This window comes from Girardinichthys multiradiatus, chromosome 3 (assembly GCF_021462225.1).
Source record: "Girardinichthys multiradiatus isolate DD_20200921_A chromosome 3, DD_fGirMul_XY1, whole genome shotgun sequence".
NCBI lineage: Eukaryota > Metazoa > Chordata > Actinopteri > Cyprinodontiformes > Goodeidae > Girardinichthys > Girardinichthys multiradiatus.
In genome coordinates, this window is record NC_061796.1 from 8,810,450 (window position 1) to 8,831,804 (window position 21,355).

Sequence of the window (21,355 nt, forward strand, 5' to 3'; positions counted from 1 at the left end):
GACTAAAATGAAGCAGAAATATGATGAAAAGAGTCTCGTTACGTTTTGAGTCCGGCGTTGTCCAACACCAGCTCTTCCAGTCGACTGGATCGAGACACCACCCGAAGAATCTGCTCACATACGTCTGCAGACTAAGGGTACATGAGACAAAATGATCAGAATTACATTCTATAGTAGTCTTTATAAAAGGACCTTTTCATAACCAAACAAGTCAGGAACTATATAGTAGCACCATCACACAGTGATGAGCAAAACAATATATGCACTGAATCCAAATATGAGCAATTAAAAGGATGATTTATGTAAATAAAGCACAGAGTGACATTTTGGTATCAGCCAACATCGAGATTAGAAATAAAGTTTGAAAGTAAATAATGGCATAATAATGGCAACAATAATGGGTGTGCTTTGATTCAAAAGCAGAAAGTTACTGGCTTCAGAATAAAGCCCTGTCCACATGCAGATGAGCTTACATGTATCCGCAGAGGTATTTTGTCTTTTAGGTGTTGCATCCACACGAATCCACTATTTTGGGAAACCAAAAACAATCATTTTTGAAAACAAGTCCTAGAGTGGAAACATTTTAAAATGCCTTTTCTGAAACAATGAAGCCGTAGCTCCGCCGCTCTCTGTAACCCGCCGCATTTTCACAAGAAGAACAAACATGGTGCCGTTCAGTGTTGCGTTCATACAAAGGCGAATGCTGGCTTTGTCATGGCAGTGACAGCAGAATCTACCGCTCCACTTCTATAACTACGACTTCATCATCAGTCCAGTAAAAGCTCTCCTTCGAAGCTTGATTGTTCTTGTTGATCGCCATGTTGCTATGTTTATCCCGTAGGAGGTGTTCGCGCATGCCTGGTGTTTTTGTCGAACTGCTTTTGGTGTGTTTTTGTGGCAAGTGTCACAGCGCCACCAATGGGCCAGGCAAACAGACTACAGCGTTTTCAGTGGTGCTGGATACTCTCATGTGGGGACACATTTCTTGTAATACGGTGCCATCTTTACGGAAATCATTTTTGAAACGATACCGTTTTTGACTTTCTGTGAAGTAGGCCTAAGTCTGCTATTTTAGTAACAAGGACAAGTTTATGTAAAATAAATTTCCTTCCACTATTGAATATAACCCTAACTACCTGAAATGCTTCATTCATAGTCCTGACTTTTCTTTCATTGCTTGCCCTTATAACCAAGTGAAACATTTGCAAAACACATGGCTATTTGGACTTTTTTGCCACATTCTACAAAATAAAAAAAAAACAACCTCACCAACATTTTTAATAAATACACCGATATATGTAAAGCTGTGTAATAACTCTCATCCTGCTGTTCTATTAACATGGTTTGATTTTCTATACTTCAATGAATTAAATAAATAAAAATAATCTCATTAATTTTATATCAGCCTTAGATTTAATTCTCCCCGTGTTGCAAAACGGAAGACTGAAGTATTCAAGGTCACAATAACAGCCTGCAGAACCCCTCAGGTGTTTGTTTGCAAAAAGCCCTTCACAAAGTTGCCAATTAAAACTGTGCAGCAGAATGTGAAAAAGAAACAAGCAGATGAATTCTCTGTCATACACCTGAAACTATTCATGTGTGACAAAACATTGGGGAGAGCAGATCCCAGGGAGGAAGAAGTTGCCTTTCTTCTGTGGTCTCAGCACAACAGGAGAACCCGTATTTAGACAGAATTAAAAATTCAACAGCTAAAAGTCCAAGCTCCTCCTAGATGTTCACTGACCCGCTTCACTATGTGCTGCGTCATAGCCAGGAATGAACTGTATGATGCATCAACACATTCAGAATGAGTTTTTCAAGTTTTTAGAGTTGGCACAAACAGTTTCCATTATGATGACAAAACGTTACTGGAACGTTGTGTTATTATTCCTGATTAACAACATCAGCGCTACAAGGACTGCTTCTGTTTGCCTGATGCCTCAGTGTGGCAGAGACAGGGGAAGCTTTGTTTGACAGGATTCAGTGGCCAGGAGGAGAGAGAGGCAGGAGTGATATTGGAAAAGAGAGACAATGACAGGACAACACAGAAGAAGAGGGCTGTTGTTCACACAGCTATCCCGGAGAACCATGAGCATTAAAGAGGCAGAAGGATGGACGGCAGCAAACTGAGTGGAAAAAAACATGAGTGGTGAGGGGTGAAACGTGAGAAAATAGTCAAGCAGAAAACACACAAAGAAGTCAGTATTTTCCACAGCAGTCACACCAACACAGTCAGGCCAGCACAGTGACCCTGTCACCATGTGTACTCTACTACAGGTCCTTCTCAAAATATTAGCATATTGTGATAAAGTTCATTATTTTCCATAATTTCATGATGAAAATTTAACATTCATATATTTTAGATTCATTGCACACTAACTGAAATATTTCAGGTCTTTTATTGTCTTAATACGGATGATTTTGGCATAAAGCTCATGAAAACCCAAAATTCCTATCTCACAAAATTAGCATATCATTAAAAGGGTATCTAAATGAGCTATGAACCTCATCATCTGAATCAACGAGTTAACTCTAAACACCTGCAAAAGATTCCTGAGGCCTTTAAAACTCCCAGCCTGGTTCATCACTCAAAGCCCCAATCATGGGTAAGACTGCCGACCTGACTGCTGTCCAGAAGGCCATTATTGACACCCTCAAGCAAGAGGGTAAGACACAGAAAGAAATTTCTGAACGAATAGGCTGTTCCCAGAGTGCTGTATCAAGGCACCTCAGTGGGAAGTCTGTGGGAAGGAAAAGGTGTGGCAGAAAACGCTGCACAACGAGAAGAGGTGACCGGACCCTGAGGAAGATTGTGGAGAAGGGCCGATTCCAGACCTTGGGGGACCTGCGGAAGCAGTGGACTGAGTCTGGAGTAGAAACATCCAGAGCCACCGTGCACAGGCGTGTGCAGGAAATGGGCTACAGGTGCCGCATTCCCCAGGTCAAGCCACTTTTGAACCAGAAACAGCGGCAGAAGCGCCTGACCTGGGCTACAGAGAAGCAGCACTGGACTGTTGCTCAGTGGTCCAAAGTACTTTTTTCAGATGAAAGCAAATTCTGCATGTCATTCGGAAATCAAGGTGCCAGAGTCTGGAGGAAGACTGGGGAGAAGGAAATGCCAAAATGCCAGAAGTCCAGTGTCAAGTACCCACAGTCAGTGATGGTCTGGGGTGCCGTGTCAGCTGCTGGTGTTGGTCCACTGTGTTTTATCAAGGGCAGGGTCAATGCAGCTAGCTATCAGGAGATTTTGGAGCACTTCAGGCTTCCATCTGCTGAAAAGCTTTATGGAGATGAAGATTTCATTTTTCAGCACGACCTGGCACCTGCTCACAGTGCCAAAACCACTGGTAAATGGTTTACTAACCATGGTATCACTGTGCTCAATTGGCCTGCCAACTCTCCTGACCTGAACCCCATAGAGAATCTGTGGGATATTGTGAAGAGAACGTTGAGAGACTCAAGACCCAACACTCTGGATGAGCTAAAGGCCGCTATCGAAGCATCCTGGGCCTCCATAAGACCTCAGCAGTGCCACAGGCTGATTGCCTCCATGCCGCATTGAAGCAGTCATTTCTGCAAAAGGATTCCCGACCAAGTATTGAGTGCATAACTGTACATGATTATTTGAAGGTTGACATTTTTTGTGTTAAAAACACTTTTCTTTTATTGGTCGGATGAAATATGCTAATTTTGTGAGATAGGAATTTTGGGTTTTCATGAGCTGTATGCCAAAATCATCCGTATTAAGACAATAAAAGACCTGAAATATTTCAGTTAGTGTGCAATGAATCTAAAATATATGAATGTTATATTTTCATCATGACATTATGGAAAATATTGAACTTTATCACAATATGCTAATATTTTGAGAAGGACCTGTATTTACCACTTATTAAATACCAGCATGGTTATAATTTGCTGTCCTGACCCTACATCGGGTCAAACTGCACATCTTTTCACACATACTGTCCAATCATGAGGAAACCAGAAAGCTAGTCCTCTTATCACTGCAGTCCGCTCATCCTCCCTTCTTATCTCAGTTTTGGCTCAACATCTTGATTGAACTGGGGATGAGTAGCATAATCCTACGCTGTGAAAGCCGGCTGTGTGTGCATGGTGTGTGTGTGTGTCTGTGTGTGAGAATAAGTACAAGTTGCTTATCTAATCAACAGCACAAAGTTTCTTTATCTGTTTGACTGAGGTGGTCAGAATGCAATATGCTCATCTTCTCACCAACGTTCTTCTCTCTTCATGCTCTACACACAACCATTTTATTCCTTATGATACATTTTAAATGTTCATTAGCACAGATATGGTGTTGAACATCTGTAACTTTGTATGCTTAATTCTCACTGGTTTTGGAGGCATAACAATTCTAGTTTGTCTTTTCTATTTTCCTTCCATTCTTCCAAAGTTTTTTTCAACTTTTTTCCAAACTCTAACCTGTCTTCTCTCCGAGGCCCCGCTACTTCTCAGTCTGCTATGTCATCACTTTTTTCCCCCGCCTTCACTCATATCCTTGTGATTTCCCATATATATATATATACAATAAAAACAACACAAGATATTTGCAATATCCTGGATATTTACAGTAAATTCTTCCGTCCAATGTCATTTTAATCTGTTTAAAATGCTTTAATAAAGTCTACTGATAAAAACAAGCTAGGTTTCGTCACACAAGTCAGGATGTAAAACTTTGCTATGGCTGGGCCGAAATAAAAACGTTCACTAAAACCTAAGGCACATATATCTGCAGTGGTCAATATTCAAATATGGCACCTGCAAGAACCACATGGAAAGACATATGATGGATGTCGGATGGATTAAAGCACATAACCAGGTCCCAGTGTTCGAAATCGAAACTCTCTCTCTTATATCTATATAGATATATATCTATATCTATATAGATGTATATATAGATGTATATCTATATACAGATATACATCTATATATATCTATATCTATATAGATGTATATCTATATATATCAGTGGCAGATGCCGGTCTTTCAAGGAGGGAAAGCTCAATTTCAAGATCGCTGATTCGCTCATTTTGCTGTCAATCAAAAAGGGATTCAGCCTCAGACAGATCATCCAATCATCATGCAGAAGCTGAGCGTCCAAGCCAGCCGGGGCCAACCCACTGCCCCATAGACCCCCAGAGATGCTGATCGTCCGATGGGCTAGACCAAGCCCAGCATTCTTGCTTTGCTATTGAACTCACTGTTTAAAGCACTGTGAAGCTGTGGGAATGAATGAGAGGAAAGCTGCATCGTTACCAGTGATAAGAAGCTGATTCTGAACAAAAGTTGAGCGCGTTGTAGCGCATATTTAGTCAATGACATGTACACACAACAGTATATATTTGATCACTTAATTTTTGACATTTTAGGAGAAGCTGAGCTTCCCTTGCAGTCTTAGAGCAATCGCCACTACACTGAAAGTGTAGAGAGAGAGAGACAAAATACATACAATTCAGTTTCAAATACCGAGGAGGGGTGTAACAGTCGGCCCTAACTAATGCCCCTTTTCCATTAGTACCTAATCTATTCAGGTCGGGTCAGGTCAGTTTAACACGATTTAATTAATTTTCCAGCACATTAGAGTACCATCCAATGGGGACGGGATAGTTCATAGCAAAGCGACCCCATGGTCCGAAGTGATGTGATAGAGACACAAAAAAACACAACAGCAGCCTAGACTGCTGCTCCTTTTTATCAATGAAATACGAGAGACAGAGAAGACTCTGGCCAGCAAGACCCGAATCACTGTGGTAAGTACAGGAGAGAGAGAGGGAAACCATGCGGTGTCAACCGGAATGATACGAACCAGAGCATGTGTGAGGGTTAGCTAATGCTACCTAATGCTAGCTTGCTACAGTGGTCATACACACAATAAGCCTAGCGTAAAACCATTGAACAGTTGAAGATTTTAGTTATTAAAATACGCTGTGACAAGTGACACCCCCCCTTACCCAATCAGTGACCGACTGTTTTCTGAGGTCGTGTATTCAGAGCCACTCGGAACAGTAGGAACCACAAGCAAGCAGGTACTAAAAAAATTCCATGTAAATGTTACTGATGGAAAAGCCGAAAAGTAGGGACTAGTTAAAAAAAAAGGGCACAAGAGATGTCCCAAATGACTAGTCCTCTTATTGGCAAAAATAGGAAGACTCGTAAAGCCTTGGCCTACAGTCAGTTTCACAACTTGTGCCAATGTTTGATGACACATTTTTGATCTCTTTAGGTAAAGGGGAAAATTTAGTAGCCAATAGAATGTTTGAGTCCCTATAGAAGGGAGGTTTAGAGACCAATACTTCATCCCTGCTAAGATTCATAACTTTATCATAACAATTCTTCAATACTAGGTCATCATACCCTCTATCTCTAAATATTTTGCATAAATCTTTAGCTTGTTTGTCAAAAGCTTCCACAGTGCGGCAGATTCTTCTGATTCTCAACAACTGGCTGTAAGGTCTTTTTCATACTAGAACGATAACTGCTGTAGTGTAAGAAAGTGTGCCTGTTAGTAGGTTTTCTAAACTTTGTTCTTAAGAACAAAGTTTTTTACCAAGAGGCCAAGGAATAAAAAACACTGATTCTCTGCATTATTCCAATGAAAATTTCAAAGTAGGCATTTTAGAAGCCTTTAAACTCTTCCAAGTTATTCAACAGTGCCGCAGAATAAAGAATATATTATCTATATCAGTGTTTCTTCACCCTGGTCTTCTGTCCCACATTCATTTATGTTTTAGATGTGTCCCTGCTCCAGCACACCTGGTTAAAATGATTGCATTACTTCCTCAGGTGCCCTCAAGAGCCACAGAAGCCTGTTAATTACCCATTCATTTAAGTCAGGTGCGTGGCAGCAGGGAAACCCCTGAAACATGCAGGACACTGGGCCCTGAGGACCAAGTTTAAGAAACCTGGATCTGTATAATGAAACCAACATTACAACTTTGGCTAAAAAGGATTATTGTGATAAACATGGTCTTCTTCAAGCAGATTCCAATCCAAGGATAACCATTCAGTATTGTCGAAAGTGCACAGAGATTTACTTTTTGGGTTGACTGCCTGATCTGCTTCTGCTTATGAGTGTTATCTGGTCTGTGTATGAATTCGTTTGTTAGTTTTTCCATTTGTAAATCTCTGAAGACGGCATCTAGCCAAAATGCATACACCTTGCCCTCGTTAAAGAGATAAGTAAGAATACGGAGTACTGGTTATCTATTTTTTTTACTGTTGAGCCCTTATCTTCATGTGAATAACTCCTTTACCTTTTGCAACAGGTGTGTAGAATTTCTTTACCTAAACCAAGAAAAGCACATTTATGGCCCTGTATAGACCACTTCCTTTTCCTCAATACGTCATAGTAGAGAAGGTGGTGCAGTAATCTAGCAGTATGTTTCTTTAAAGCTATGGTGCAATTTAATTCAACCTATATTCTTACAGTGTGCTTTGTTAAAATGGCCATGCTGATCTGAAGTATGAATTAATAAAAAAAAAAAAAGACTATCTACAATTGATGCATTGTTACAAAGAGCACATTCTGGTTGGATTTTTGATAAACAGATCTGTTGGACCAGCCAACCAAAACCGTGAAATGGACTTTCTCCAGATTCTGCATCATCAAAAAACATCTGCACCACATATGAATGAGACACCAAGGGACATGCTAAATAAGTGCTACCCAAAAGCCTTAGTCAAACATATGCCTGTAGGAACAACTGTTCCTTCAATCTTGAAATGCCATGGAGAGGGACTGCTTTTTAAATTTCTATACAAAGGGAAATGTCTGTGACGGAGGAGTGAGGTAATTGTTTAGACAGAGGAAGCTGCGTGTGATAATTTATGAGACTGAGAGAAGCTTTAGATGCAGAGTTGGTAATGGAGTGCTGAACTAGGGGTGGGGGGCGGCAACAGCCTGAGACACCGAACCTCTTTGTCTCATCTGGATTAGGAGTCTTATCACACAAGAACATTGCACTGATCCTCAGTCAAAACACTGCAGGGGAAGACTGAAAAAAGAAAATATTCTCTAAAGAAAGAGAGATTTGGCTATACACAGTCCGACACTGTGGAGGAAGAGATGAGCATAAATTCACACATGGGAATAAACATAGAAAGTAAGTATGGACTCCGAAAGTGATAGGAAAACAGAAGTAAACAAAAGTACCAAACAGTAGAATTGATCACTTTTTCTCAGGGTCAAGCTGTGTTTTCCAGCCTCAACTCAGTAGAAACAGCCTCACAGTATAAGTGGATGTCTATCTCCTGGCAAAATTATGTTGTTTTAGTTTTTTTTGAGCAACAAATAGCTGAATATTTTTGAATGATGCCCTGAGTGAGAAACATTTGGAAGGCTGACGTCAGTTCTAGAGAATAACACAAATGGCTGACGCTCTACTTGTGAATGAGATTTGTTTAAAACATTTTAGTATTGCTGTAATAAGGAAAACTAGTGTGGGCCAGTATGATATTCTAATGTATGGTAACCCTCAGCAAAAATGACATGTTTCATTGTATTAAAGCAAAAAATATGTTTTGTTAAATACATAAAACGTTCTGTGTCATTTAGAAATACAAAAAGCTTTGTACTATTGGCCGTAACCTTAAAAATCGATTGTTGACTGTATTACACTCTTAAGGTGAATGCTGTCTTTCATTCCAAGGAATGATTAAAGGTTTAAAAGAATTACGTATGATTTGCTGGCATTTTTTTTTATCTCTTTTAGTCTGAAGGTGTTTAATGAAACAAATGATAATCCATTTTTCTTTTGGCTAATGTACCAGAACTGACAGCCTGCCCGTAACCTCTAGGCCAACAGAACCCGCCGCTTATCCAGGGACCCAGATCCAAATCCTGAGATATATATATATAAATTTCCTCCTTGTGCTGAGTGGCAATGTAAAAATCCATTCTGCAGAATGAGTTTTAGATTATGGGAGTTGATAGTTTTTAAATAGATTACAAAACTGGCTGCTATATGACGATGCCTTAAACTCAAAGTAGCTCCGTTTTGCTACATGGGAGAAAAGTTTAGCTTGTTTGCCTTTTAATAGCAGGTCACAGCAACACTTAGAAGAGGGGAGTGCTTCACCTCCTCCATACAGTCCAAGAAAACTGTCATGCTTTCAATAAAAAAAAACCTAAACAGGAAAAGTATGGTGCGGCACATGGTGTAGAGTGTGCAACCCATATACGGAGGCTTTAGTTCTCAATTCAGCTGTCCCTGGTTCGAGTCCCAACCCCGGCAACCTGTGATGCATGTCTTGCAACTCTCTTCACCCCACTTTCTGTCTGCTTGCTTTTAAATAACAAAAATAAAGCCCACTAGTGCAGCAAAAAATAGCTTTAAAAAATAGAAACAATAAAAACAGTAAAAGTACAAGAAAAGAATTCTAGTTCTTTTGAATTTCATTTCTTTTGAATAACTTCAAACCAGAAACTGGTTAAAACTTGATGCTTTTTTCTGAATTTCTGAGCTTAGGAGGTACTGACCAGTTTGTAATCCTTGGTAGACAGCTTGGTGAACCACTGGTTGAACTCCAGGACTGCTATGATAGCTACCAGATCCCTGATGACACACAGAGAAGAGAAAAGGTCCGAGCCAACACTGAATATTGTTTCAGTAACATTCAATATGGCCATACTTGCTTTTCCTTTTTTATGATATAAATTATTATTCTTACCCCTCCAAAGCACGTTGATTTTGCTTAGTGCAAAATGATTTTTTTTCAACGTAAATAACCTGAATTCTGACATCTTGATGGTGTCTTTTGGTGATATCTAAAAAAGAAAAAAAAACTCGCCTGTTCTCTAGATGGCTGAAGTCCTGCAGGTTGAGCTCTCTGCTGTCTTGTGTCAAGTAGATGGTATCGACATCCTGCAGAGGGCACAATCAATTATGCATTCATCATATTGTTGTTGCTCTCCTATTTATTAAAAGGGCTGTATTCAGTTTTATTTAGCCAGTAGACAGCAGCAAAACACAGTGGCGCACAGCTCTGATGTGCAACTCCACCAGCATGAAAGTGAGCCATCCTTACCCACTGCACTTCTTCTCTGTAAGGCAGTCCTAACCAGTCACACACACATCTGTACATCTGAGAAAACCCACCTACAGGCAGAGATAGAGAGGCATAAAGAACTATATAAGGTGGAGTGACTGACATAATCACAGTTAAGATGAACTTGTGCAGGGGGAGTAAAGCACCAGCAGTAACTAGTGATGATTTCACATTAACACACACTCGCTTTTTCATATTAACTTATAAAGGCAGACAGGATTAAAGCAAAGTGACAGGATCCTACCACAGGGTCCAGGTTCAGCAGGCTTGTTGTTTTCCCACAGAGTCTGCATGGAGCTCAGCCGGTCTGGAGGCTCCATGCAAAGCTTCTTCATCATCTTACTGTTAAGAGAGGTGAAAACGTTTAGTTAGTCCGTGTCTGTGTTGCAGAGGATGAAAGACTCAGAAATTATCCTCCTCAGAAAGAAATTTGCAGCTTCGTTTGAGTCTGTTAGGGATTTAAAATGTCATCAAAGGACCTACAGCAGGCTCTTACTACTGTAGACTGTAGTCAGGCTGTGGAAACAACTTTCCCTTTATGGGACAATAAAGATATCTATCTATCTATCTATCTATCTATCTATCTATCTATCTATCTATCTATCTATCTATCTATCTATCTATCTATATATATATGACTGTACAATCAGGAAGAATGTACAAACATGCAGAAGTTTAACTTTCATGGGTGTTGTGCAAGGGGGAAAAACAAAGGACAGACAAATTTTGCAGAGAGAATGCAGGCAAATTGCAGAAAAAATTTTATTTGGAAAGAAGAGTATAAAACGGAATTATCTGAGATAAATCTATACTGACTAAACATACCTCGGGGGCAGACCAGGACATATCCTCAGCAGACAGTTTCCTATTTGGGCGACCACATTGTTCACCTCCTCTGTGGAGGGCAGCTTCAAAGAGAACGAGCCTCGCTCGTACTCTACAAGTAGCTAAAAGCAGATATTGATAATGAATGATCCATACAACAGTTAGTGAAACCACCCGCTCATAAAGCTGACCCCAGAGGGCCTCTGTTCTTAAGAATATGTTTGAGAGACATGGGCAACAACAGGATTCAACATGGACATATTTCCTGTTAACTTGTTTTTATTTAATTCTCCATCTTTCATCTAAAATGAATTTTACAACACAGTAGCTCAGTCCTGTTTGTTTTATTAACACTTGCCATTTCAACAGTTGCACAGAAACAAACTAAAGTTAAGGATTTAATACATATAGGTATGGACTTAACATAACCAAGGTTGTTAACCATTTCAGTGTTTACTGCAATTATGCAAATACTGACACACGTACTTCCTCTGTGGGCTAGAATTACCATAATCTTCCTGGCAGGGACACAAGAGACCCTCAGGAAAAATACTGAGAGGACTGACAGTAAAAATGAGCAGGACAGGGCTTCAGCTACAGGAACAGGATGGTCTGTGACAAATTATTAGTGTCTGAATGTTGGTTCTGCTGACCGGCAGCTTGCTCGCTCCAGTCAAAAAGCCTTTAGGGGCTCAGCCTAGATATGTCTGCTATTAATGAGGTTTAAGGATTATAGGAGGATTCAGATATTGAAAGGGTATATTTCCAGATTTGTCCATTTCATCTCTTCATTAAAAATGTATTGTGATTTTATGGATGATTTTCAGAGCAGAGATGGAAGATTTAACCAAACGTTAAGGAAAAAGCCTTTCAGGTGAACTGACGCTTCACAGGATACTGAGTTATCAAAATCCTCAAAAATAAAGTACTTCACAATTTTTTTTATGCTTTTTCACTGATGAGTCAAAATATTACAATCTAACAAAAAAGAAGCTAACAAAGTACATTTTTTTATAGCATCTAACCAGGTCATGGATAAATTAAACTGCGATTAGGCTGCTATTTTTTAACTAAGAATGAAGGACATAAGGCTAACTGCTAATAGTATGTGTATATGTGCAGGAACTCTGTGTCTGATACTTGTAGAGTTTAAATTTAGAAACCAGCACACTTTCATGAGCTTTTCAGTGGTAGTGTTCATTACTTGGTTTCCTGCTTCATACACACTGCTGAGATATGTTGTTTCAGTGTCATTATTATGTTCTTTGCTAGTTTTACAACATCAGCAAGATTAAATCTCTATTACTTTTGACAGTTTTACAGGTAGATATTCAGTACACCTTTGGACTAGGTCATACACAGATAAGTAGTACCTAGATGTAGTAGAAGAAGTACTTTGAATGTTTTTAGTGGTGTAACGATACACGCATTCATATCGAAAATGTCATGTACAGCCCTGTCAGTTCGCTACACACCTGTACCAAACCAAACAAAAACAGCGTTATTTAATACCTGAACACATGCAAAATGTTGATGTGCCAAACTAAGAGCGCAATGCGACATCCTGTAGCGCAACTTTTAAATGTGACACCAAAACAAAACAGAGCGGACTTCTATGGGGTAAGAACGCTGTCAAAAACAATGTGAATGTAAAGACGGAAATGTGTGCATATTAGTCAATAGTTGTGCGTAAGTAAAATCCAAAAGAGCTATTGTATATTTTCTCTATAAGAATACAAAATAAAATGTTACAGCTTCAAGAAATTACAAACACAAAGTTCAAGTTTACAGTTGTGGTTTATTCTTTATGAATACAAACTGCTATAACAGTTTGTGAAAACAATTTCTTTTCTATGAGAATACAAATTTACATCAGCAACTTGGTGTCACGTGATCTCAGGCTCAGAATATAGTGGGTGGAGTTATACAATGATGTACAGTAGGTGGCAGTATGCACCTCTGAATTTGTTGCGAACTGCCAGCAGAAGAAGAGAAGAAGAAGAAGAAGCAGCACTAGCGCCAAATAAACGGACCAAACGGTACAAAGCCAGGTAATGTTAAAAAGTTTATATATGTCTTAATGTCGTTAAGATATGCTCTTGGTCCGTTTATTTGGCGCTAGTGCTTCTTCTTCTTCATTCAGAGGTGCATACTGCCACCTACTGTACATCATTGTATAACTCCACCCACTATATTCTGAGCCTGAGATCACGTGACACCAAGTCGCTGATGTAAATTCGTATTCTCATAGAAAAGAAATCGTATTCACAAACTGTTATAGCATATTGTATTCATAACGAATAAACCTCAACTTTAAACTTGAACTTTGTGTTTGTAATTTCTTGAAGCTGTAACATCTTATTTTGTATTCTTATAGAGAAAATATACAATACCTCTTTTGGATTTTACTTATGCACAACTATTGACTAATATGCACGCATTTTCGTCTTTACATACATATTGTTTTTGACAGTGTTCTTACCCCATAGGACTCCCATCTATCACTAAATTTGGGAAAATTAAAGTTTCTCATGCAGCTATAGTGGAGAAAAAAGGTGGGCCGAACCAAACCTTTATATCCTTGTATGCATTTTTCAACAGCAAAAAGCTATGTATCACTTAACTGAATTTTTTTCAACTGAAACGATGTCAAGCTGAATATAAACATCATAAATACTGGAGAAAAAACACATAAAACATAAAAACCCAGGTTTGTGGTTGTAAAATGACCTAATTAGAATAAATTCAAATCAGTTTCAAGCAGAGGTGGCTAGAGTAGCCTAAAATTGTATTCAAGTAACTCAATGTTTTCACTCAAGTAAAAGTCGAAAGTATTCATCCAAGAAATAACTCCAGAATAAAAAGCATTTGGTAAAAAGGCTACTCAAGTACTGAGTAACGGATCATAACATCTGATTTAATTTCTAAAAAAAAATATAAAAAGGTATGATAAAATTCTGGTATTTTCAAGAATAAAATAAATATGAGAAAAAATTTACATCACCTACAAAAAAAAAAAAGAAATTCAAGCAGAAGAAACATTCATTGCCAAATCTGATTTTTTTCAACATAAAGCTTTTGAAACTAATAACTAAAGACATTAATGTTTAGAACAAAGAAGCTTGTGTTTATGCAAAAAGTCAGGCTTTTTGCATAAACACTTTGTTGGTTTGTGCATACAGTTTTAAACAATCCCCTCTGAGTCTATGAGTCAGTTTTCTTCTACTCTGAACAAAAACTTAGTTTTAATTCCTAAAATGTAGAGTTTTCTGTTATATTTTATGTTTGTAGGCAATGTGCAGTACCTGTGTTGGCTTGCTGCAAGCAATTCCCTGGATTTCCAGATAATTAAATGAATGTTCCACCTAAAAATAAAAACAAAAAGCAGGTAAAAAAAAACAAACTATTCTAACACACAAAGCAAGATGCGTTTAATTCAATCGAAAAGAAATCCTTTTCTTTTTATATGTTGTTTTTAATTTCCAGAAATCTTCTTCTTTCCACAGTTTAAGTTTGTTTAGCATTGCCATTTTCCAGCAAAAAAGGGTAATCCACTCTTGCACTAACATGTTCTATTTGTGTTTAAAGAGGACATTTTAGGGCAAAGTAAACAAGGAAAAACCTCATGGCTCATCATCTCATGTCTAAGAAGCGACCAAAATAAGTTATTTTATGTGAGATGGGAATCCTGCACACAATCATAATGAGCACATTTTCCACTGCTTCTTCCTCTTTTAGAAAGGCAAACAGTGGAGAGCCTGAGGGCAGGCCAGGCAGCGGGGCCAGACTATATCAGGTGGGAACTCTGTTTCTGAGGCTTGGCTCAGAGATGACAGGGTTGAAGAGGAAGCAGTCTGTCTACTGTCTGACTACAGTATAGAGTGTATGTGTGTTTCTTTTCCCAATGGCATTAACCCCATTGTCAAAGATGTGAACCATAACACTTCGTCTGTTTGCATATGGCATAAATGGATGCCCCAACCCTTGATTCCCATTCTATGTTGTAATCATTTAGATTCTCTTCTAAAAAGGAAATTAATAAATGCAAAAAAAGGTTAAAAAAATGAAATCAATCAGAGATAGGCCCTACTTAGTGACGTGTTACCATAATCAAAAAGACAAAGCTTGGCTCATCATCATAGTTTTAACATCAGATTGTGTACAGTTTGAAATTAAAACAAAAAACCCAAAAACCGAAAAAGGTAACTTTATCAACCATTGTAATATATGCATGCTTCTTGGTTCTTTGTCAAACATCATTTCACATAAGCATAGGCTTAAAGGCTACACATATTAACTTTAGTGAACATTGTACAGTGAGAGGCTTAAATTATGGGCCCCTGTAGCCACAGGCTCCTTGTTATCAATACATCTACTTAAGTGACTGTGCTACAGCTTTGCTACTTAGTGCTGCTCCTGATAAGATGCATCGTTTGTGTTAAGCACAATGTTCCAGGTTTATCAACACGTCCAATCGGTGCAGTTTCTACCAATGCCTTGTGATCTAACACTAATCTTCTTTTACACAAACTGCACACTACAACAATTGTTACTCTTTCTTGTGCGTGATCGTGAATAATGCAAGAGTTGTTTTTTTTCTATTGCTTATTTTAAGCATGGATTTTTTTATCGCTTTATTTGCAATTTTAACTACTTCTGCTATCCAATGACAGGACAGCTCTCTGAACTTTCTGAAGTCAATGTTGTGATAAATGTAAGCTAACCAATGGCTCAGGTGTCATACTGGGAGGTGTATGGAGGAACCAAATGCTGTTCAATCATTCATTTACTGTCCATTTGTCAGCTTATTTCGTTATCTTTCTATGTTTGTTGTGTTTTCCTGTATCTATGATCATGTAAGTTTTATTGTCTGATGCAAAAAAATTAATGAAAACCAGTTACAACTAATCACTTCAGGGAACTTTAGTTTTTATTTCTATAATTTTAAGTATATCTTAAAGTATTTGTTAAAAATATATGAAGATGAAATGCTGCAAGTCTAAGACAAAAGGATTTGAATAGTGAGAAACACTTTACTCTTTAGATATTTTGTTTTCTTTTAAGCAAAGTATAATAAATAAAGTCTGGAAACTTAATAAGATTTCGTTCTTCCATACGTATACAGACCTGGAAATTGCTAAAAGATAATCCCAGACTATTCCAAACTGCGCAGGAACCATGGTACGAAAACAGTGGGGAAAAAGGCAGGAAGAAGACATGAATGAATATGTGTGAGAAACAGACTGTGAACGCTTCGGAGCACTCACAGACTGTTGAGCCCTGAAGCTTTTTACAAGAGGAGCCAAATCATCAATCGAAGAGACTCACACAGGAAAACCCGCTGAGAAGACAATAAAAGAGCTACAGGCAGTTTTCAGCGCTGAATTTACAGCCAGGGGCAAACAGAGTTGCCATACTGAAACACAGTAAGTCAATGCCGAAGCATTGTACTTCTAAAAATCAATAAATCCAAGAAAATAAAGACAAAAGGCAGGATAAATTCAGATTTAACTGAGCTTTAATAAGCTGAATGAACAATAAAGACTCAGTAGCTTAGGAATCAGTCGTCATCTGCTGCAGACGTCATGTTAAAGCTTCAACAGTTCATGCACTGTTGCCTTTAAGAAAGGAGGTCCTGGGTTCAAAACTTGGTCTGTGGTTATTCTGCATGGAGTTTGCATGTTCTCCCCTTGCATGCATGGGTTCTCTCAAAGTACTATTTCTCCCTCCCACAGTTCAAAAACATGACTGTTAGGTTAAATGGTCTTTCTGAGTCATCTTTAGGTAAGAATGTTCTCCTGTGTGTCTCTGTGCTGCCCTGTGATGGACGGGGGACTTACCCAGGGTGTACCCCACCTCTCACCCAATGACTATGGAGACAGGCACTGGCCCTGATCAGTGATCAGGTAACAAGTTTCTGTGTGAATGATACCTTTGTGAAAATGTATTTTTATCCAACTAAAACTGATAATGTATCATTTCAGCAGCATATATGATCACATTTTCTGTGGATTGCCTACTAAAAGGATGTATGTTTTTTTTACATTAAGATATGGATTTAAATTATAAAATTATAAAAAATATCTAGTAAATTAACCAAACAATTAAAAGGGAAGAAAATTCTTTTCTGTAAGTTTTGTAAACTGGGATAAAAATATATATATTTAAATATTTATTCTCACTTAAAATGGTTAACAAACAGATCAATCAGATAAATCACCCATTCCAATGTACGGAAACATAATCTAAATGTCAAGGACATTCAAAACAACTGCCAACATGTCCAGGTCTAGCCATCAAAGCAGGTTCACCCTGACAGTTCAGCGCCAAATGGTAAAAGAAGTCTCCGAAAACCTAAAATCACACAATGGGGTCTCTAGTAGGCTCTCGCTACTGCTGACATGAAAGTGAGATTACACAAGATGAACTTTCATGGGAGGTGCCACAGAGAATGTAGACAAATAGCAGAACTTCTGGAATAATGTTCTTTGGACATATGAGTTAAAAATGTAATTGTTCGTTCACCACAACAGAGGACATGTTTGGCATAAACCAAATACAGCAGTTCGAGGAAAGCATTCACTTTCCAACTGTGAAGCATGTCATGGTTTTGGGATGCCTTGCTTCAGCAGGTCCTGGCCAGATTTCCTTCATAGTATCATTCCACCATGGATTCCACTGTGCATCAGAGGGTGCTGAAGTTTGAGGTCATCTTTTAAACCATTTAAGTGGAAGCACAATTAGACCCTGCAACATGACAATGACCCAAAACATACCACCAAGGACTGCCTGAGAATTACCAAATGGAAAGACCAGGTCTAAGCGCAGATCTTGAGATGTTGAGGGGAGACTAGAAAAAAGCTGAACATACAGAAAACACTCAAACATCTCACAGCTGAAAGTGAGGAGTGGGGCAAACTATCTTCACACTATCAGAAACTGGTAGAGGGCTACAAGAAGTGGCTTAATGACGTTAATTCAAACATAGGGGGTAAAACTTAGCGGTAGAGGGATTCATTGACTTCTGTTGTTTAATTAGTAAAATAACACCTTTCTTATCTAAAGCTAAGATTAGAGATGGGATTTTTTTTTTTAAAGATTAGAGATTAATATGTAAACATTTATTTTCAAACAATAATACTTATAGTTAATGGGGTGTCTAATTTTTCCACATGACTGTGCCTATACCAGACTGATTACAAAGATTCGCAAACTAATCTTTCTTCATGTGCATCAACAGAGTAACTGACAAGTTTTTCTTGATTTGATTTATAAACACATTATGACTGTTTCTCATAAATTGTCTGAACGACAATAAAACTAAAAGGAGATCAGTATTTCATACCTCACAGACATGTTCATGATCTCAAAACATAGTTAATAGGGAAGTGTGGTCTTTAGAAGTTGCTGAACTTCACCTCAGATTAAATTAATGTGGTTTGCCACACCTTCAATAAAAACAGAATATTACTGAACCTTGTCATTTGGACGCTAACAATCTTGATCATAACTTCAAAAAATTTATTTTCAAGCAATTCATGTATAGTCTGTTTTTTAAGATTCACATGACATAAATGTACCCTCTTGTTTCAGCCCAGTTCAAACATTACACTGGTGTTATTTAAAGAGAAAGAAAATTCCTCTGACTGCCAGCCGATTACAGCTGACCTGTTGTTCTTACCTTGGCTGGAATGCGTGCAGTTAGGAGGTAGGCGCGGTGAGTCGCAAGAGCCTAGGAGAGAGAGAGAACAGAGGGATTAAGGAGTGTGTTGCAGGAGATGTATATAATTAGCAGCTGTAAAGAGACTCTGAGCAACAAGAGCAAGAAAATGACAAGGAACACGGAGGAATGTCCAGCTGAGTCAAGAGAGCTTCAGACATGTGACTCATACATTTCTGTAAAAAACACAAAACAAGGAAGGATGAGAAGAAGGAATCAATGCATTAAAAAGGAACTTTAGGAGCTTGTTAACATGCAATAACCCAATAAAATTACTTGAACACCACTTCTTAGAGTGATGCAATCATAGATATGTGTGTACATTTAGCAGATTTTGCCTGCTGAACAGAGCACCTAAAGCCCAGATAAAAGGAAACGTACAGGGGTTGGACAATGAAACTGAAACACCTGTCATTTTAGTGTGGGAGGTTTCATGGCTAAATTGGACCAGCCTGGTAGCCAGTCTTCATTGATTGCACATTGCACCAGTAAGAGCAGAGTATGATGGTTCAATTAGCAGTAAGAGCACAGTTTTGCTCAAAATATTGAAATGCACACAACATTATGGGTGACATACCAGAGTTCAAAAGAGGACAAATTGTTGGAGCACGTCTTGCTGGCGCATCTGTGACCAAGACAGCAAGTCTTTGTGATGTATCAAGAGCCACGGTATCCAGGGTAATGTCAGCATACCACCAAGAAGGACGAATCACATCCAACAGGATTAACTGTGGACGCAAGGGGAAGCTGTCTGAAAGGGATGTTCGGGTGCTAACCCGGATTGTATCCAAAAAACATAAAACCACGGCTGCCCAAATCACAGCAGAATTAAATGTGCACCTCAACTCTCCTGTTTCCACCAGAACTGTCCATCGGGAGCTCCACAGGGTCAATATACACAACCGGGCTGCTATAGCCAAACCTTTGGTCACTCATGCCAATGCCAAACGTCGGTTTCAATGGTGTAAGGAGCGCAAATCTTGGGCTGAGGACAATGTGAAACATGTATTGTTCTCTGATGAGTCCACCTTTACTGTTTTCCCTACATCCAGGAGAGTTACGGTGTGGAGAAGCTCCAAAGAAGCGTACCACCCAGACTGTTGCATGCCCAGAGTGAAGCATGGGGGTGGATCAGTGATGGTATGGGCTGCCATATCATGGCATTCCCTTGGCCCAATACTTGTGCTAGATGGGCGCGTCACTGCCAAGGACTACCGAACCATTCTTGAGGACCATGTGCATCCAATGGTTCAAACATTGTATCCTGAAGGCGGTGCCGTGTATCAGGATGACAATGCACCAATACACACAGCAAGACTGGTGAAAGATTGGTTTGATGAACATGAAAGTGAAGTTGAACATCTCCCATGGCCTGCACAGTCACCAGATCTAAATATTATTGAGCCACTTTGGGGTGTTTTGGAGGAGCGAGTCAAGAAACGTTTTCCTCCACCAGTATCTCGTAGTGACCTGGCCACTATCCTGCAAGAAGAATGGCTTAAAATCCCTGTGACCACTGTACAGAACTTGTATATGTCATTCCCAAGACGAATTGACGCTGTATTGGCCGCAAAAGGAGGCCCTACACCATACTAATAAATTATTGTGGTCTAAAACCAGGTGTTTCAGTGTCATTGTCCAACCCATGTATATTCTTGGAACCCAAAAGACATTTATGGCCACAAGGCTAATTTACTGAAGCAGCTACCTCTGGATAAAATGTATTGGTCATCATGACTAACACATGACTTATGTAACTACTTTGTGTCCATAAGACAGCCATAAGAAAATGGTAATGTGTCCTAAAGTAACATCTTAAAGGATGTGCTTCTGACACAAAAAATCCCAACACACTAAAAGCTGAACTTTAAATAATCAAAGAGAGACTTCCACCTTCTTTATACAGAACAGCTGTGATGGTCAGAAACTTTCCAACAGTCCAATCATTTAAATATCTGGACATAAAAATTTCAACAAATGACTGTGTTCAAGCATTCCAGTTTAAGTAAAAGCTATTTAGCTTCAGCAAAACAACAGCCAGGAGTGGAGTGATAATGATGCCTGAGGGAAAGAATATTTATGGAAGGTGGTTTAGCTGCGTGAACAAATCCAGCAACAAGGAAAAGGAGAGCTAAAACGAAGCAAAGCAACATTAAGGGGTAACAGGATTTCTAAAACTGACAATATTTCTAAAAGATGTGAATAAAACAGAAGTGTGTGAGATAAGGCTAAAAAAGGATGACAGTGCTTTCTAGCCCTCTGCGGGTCAGCTCCACTGGCAGCGTTTGCATGTTTTGATGTGATGGGGACAGACAGGCAGGCCTGTATGGCCAAAGATAACCTCTTCTAAAGAGCAAGAGTCACGACTAGTTTGCTCAGCCTTTCCTCTCGGTGCACTCTGGTTCCTGTGCGGTGGTGCTTACGTACTGTGTGCTTGCAGGGAAAGGGATTCTGACAAAGCATCGCAGGATGATAGCTCACACCACCTTAGTATGTTAATGGGCCTGCTTAATTACCACAAAATAAGCAGGTCAGCTTGAATAATTTACATTTATACATTCTTTTTTCTTTTGACAAAAAGTGTAGTTAGCTGGCCGGTTATCTCTTATTTGATTTCTTATTTATATATTTAAAATAGGACAATGCATATTAATTAACATGAGCACAAGTTCACATGTAAATATATCAGATTTAGCCATTAAGGCTAATTTTCATCTGCAGTTTAGTGACAGATTTACTCTG

The 21,355-nt window shown here is 38.9% G+C and overlaps 1 protein-coding gene across 4 annotated transcripts in view; it reads right to left on the reverse strand.

Annotated features, from left to right (window-relative positions):
• The window catches only part of LOC124865643 (F-actin-uncapping protein LRRC16A-like), an 81,086-nt gene that overhangs the window by 29,242 nt on the left and 30,489 nt on the right, over window positions 1–21,355 (reverse strand). For all 4 annotated transcript variants that reach the window (XM_047360904.1, XM_047360906.1, XM_047360907.1 and 1 more), the window contains 8 exons: window positions 18,575–18,625; window positions 14,199–14,258; window positions 10,894–11,015; window positions 10,313–10,410; window positions 10,048–10,118; window positions 9,811–9,884; window positions 9,500–9,575; window positions 43–131 (listed from right to left, as the gene is read on the reverse strand). In XM_047360904.1, coding sequence (XP_047216860.1) covers window positions 43–131; window positions 9,500–9,575; window positions 9,811–9,884; window positions 10,048–10,118; window positions 10,313–10,410; window positions 10,894–11,015; window positions 14,199–14,258; window positions 18,575–18,625 — 641 coding nt within the window. The remainder of the gene's footprint in view (window positions 1–42; window positions 132–9,499; window positions 9,576–9,810; window positions 9,885–10,047; window positions 10,119–10,312; window positions 10,411–10,893; window positions 11,016–14,198; window positions 14,259–18,574; window positions 18,626–21,355) is intronic.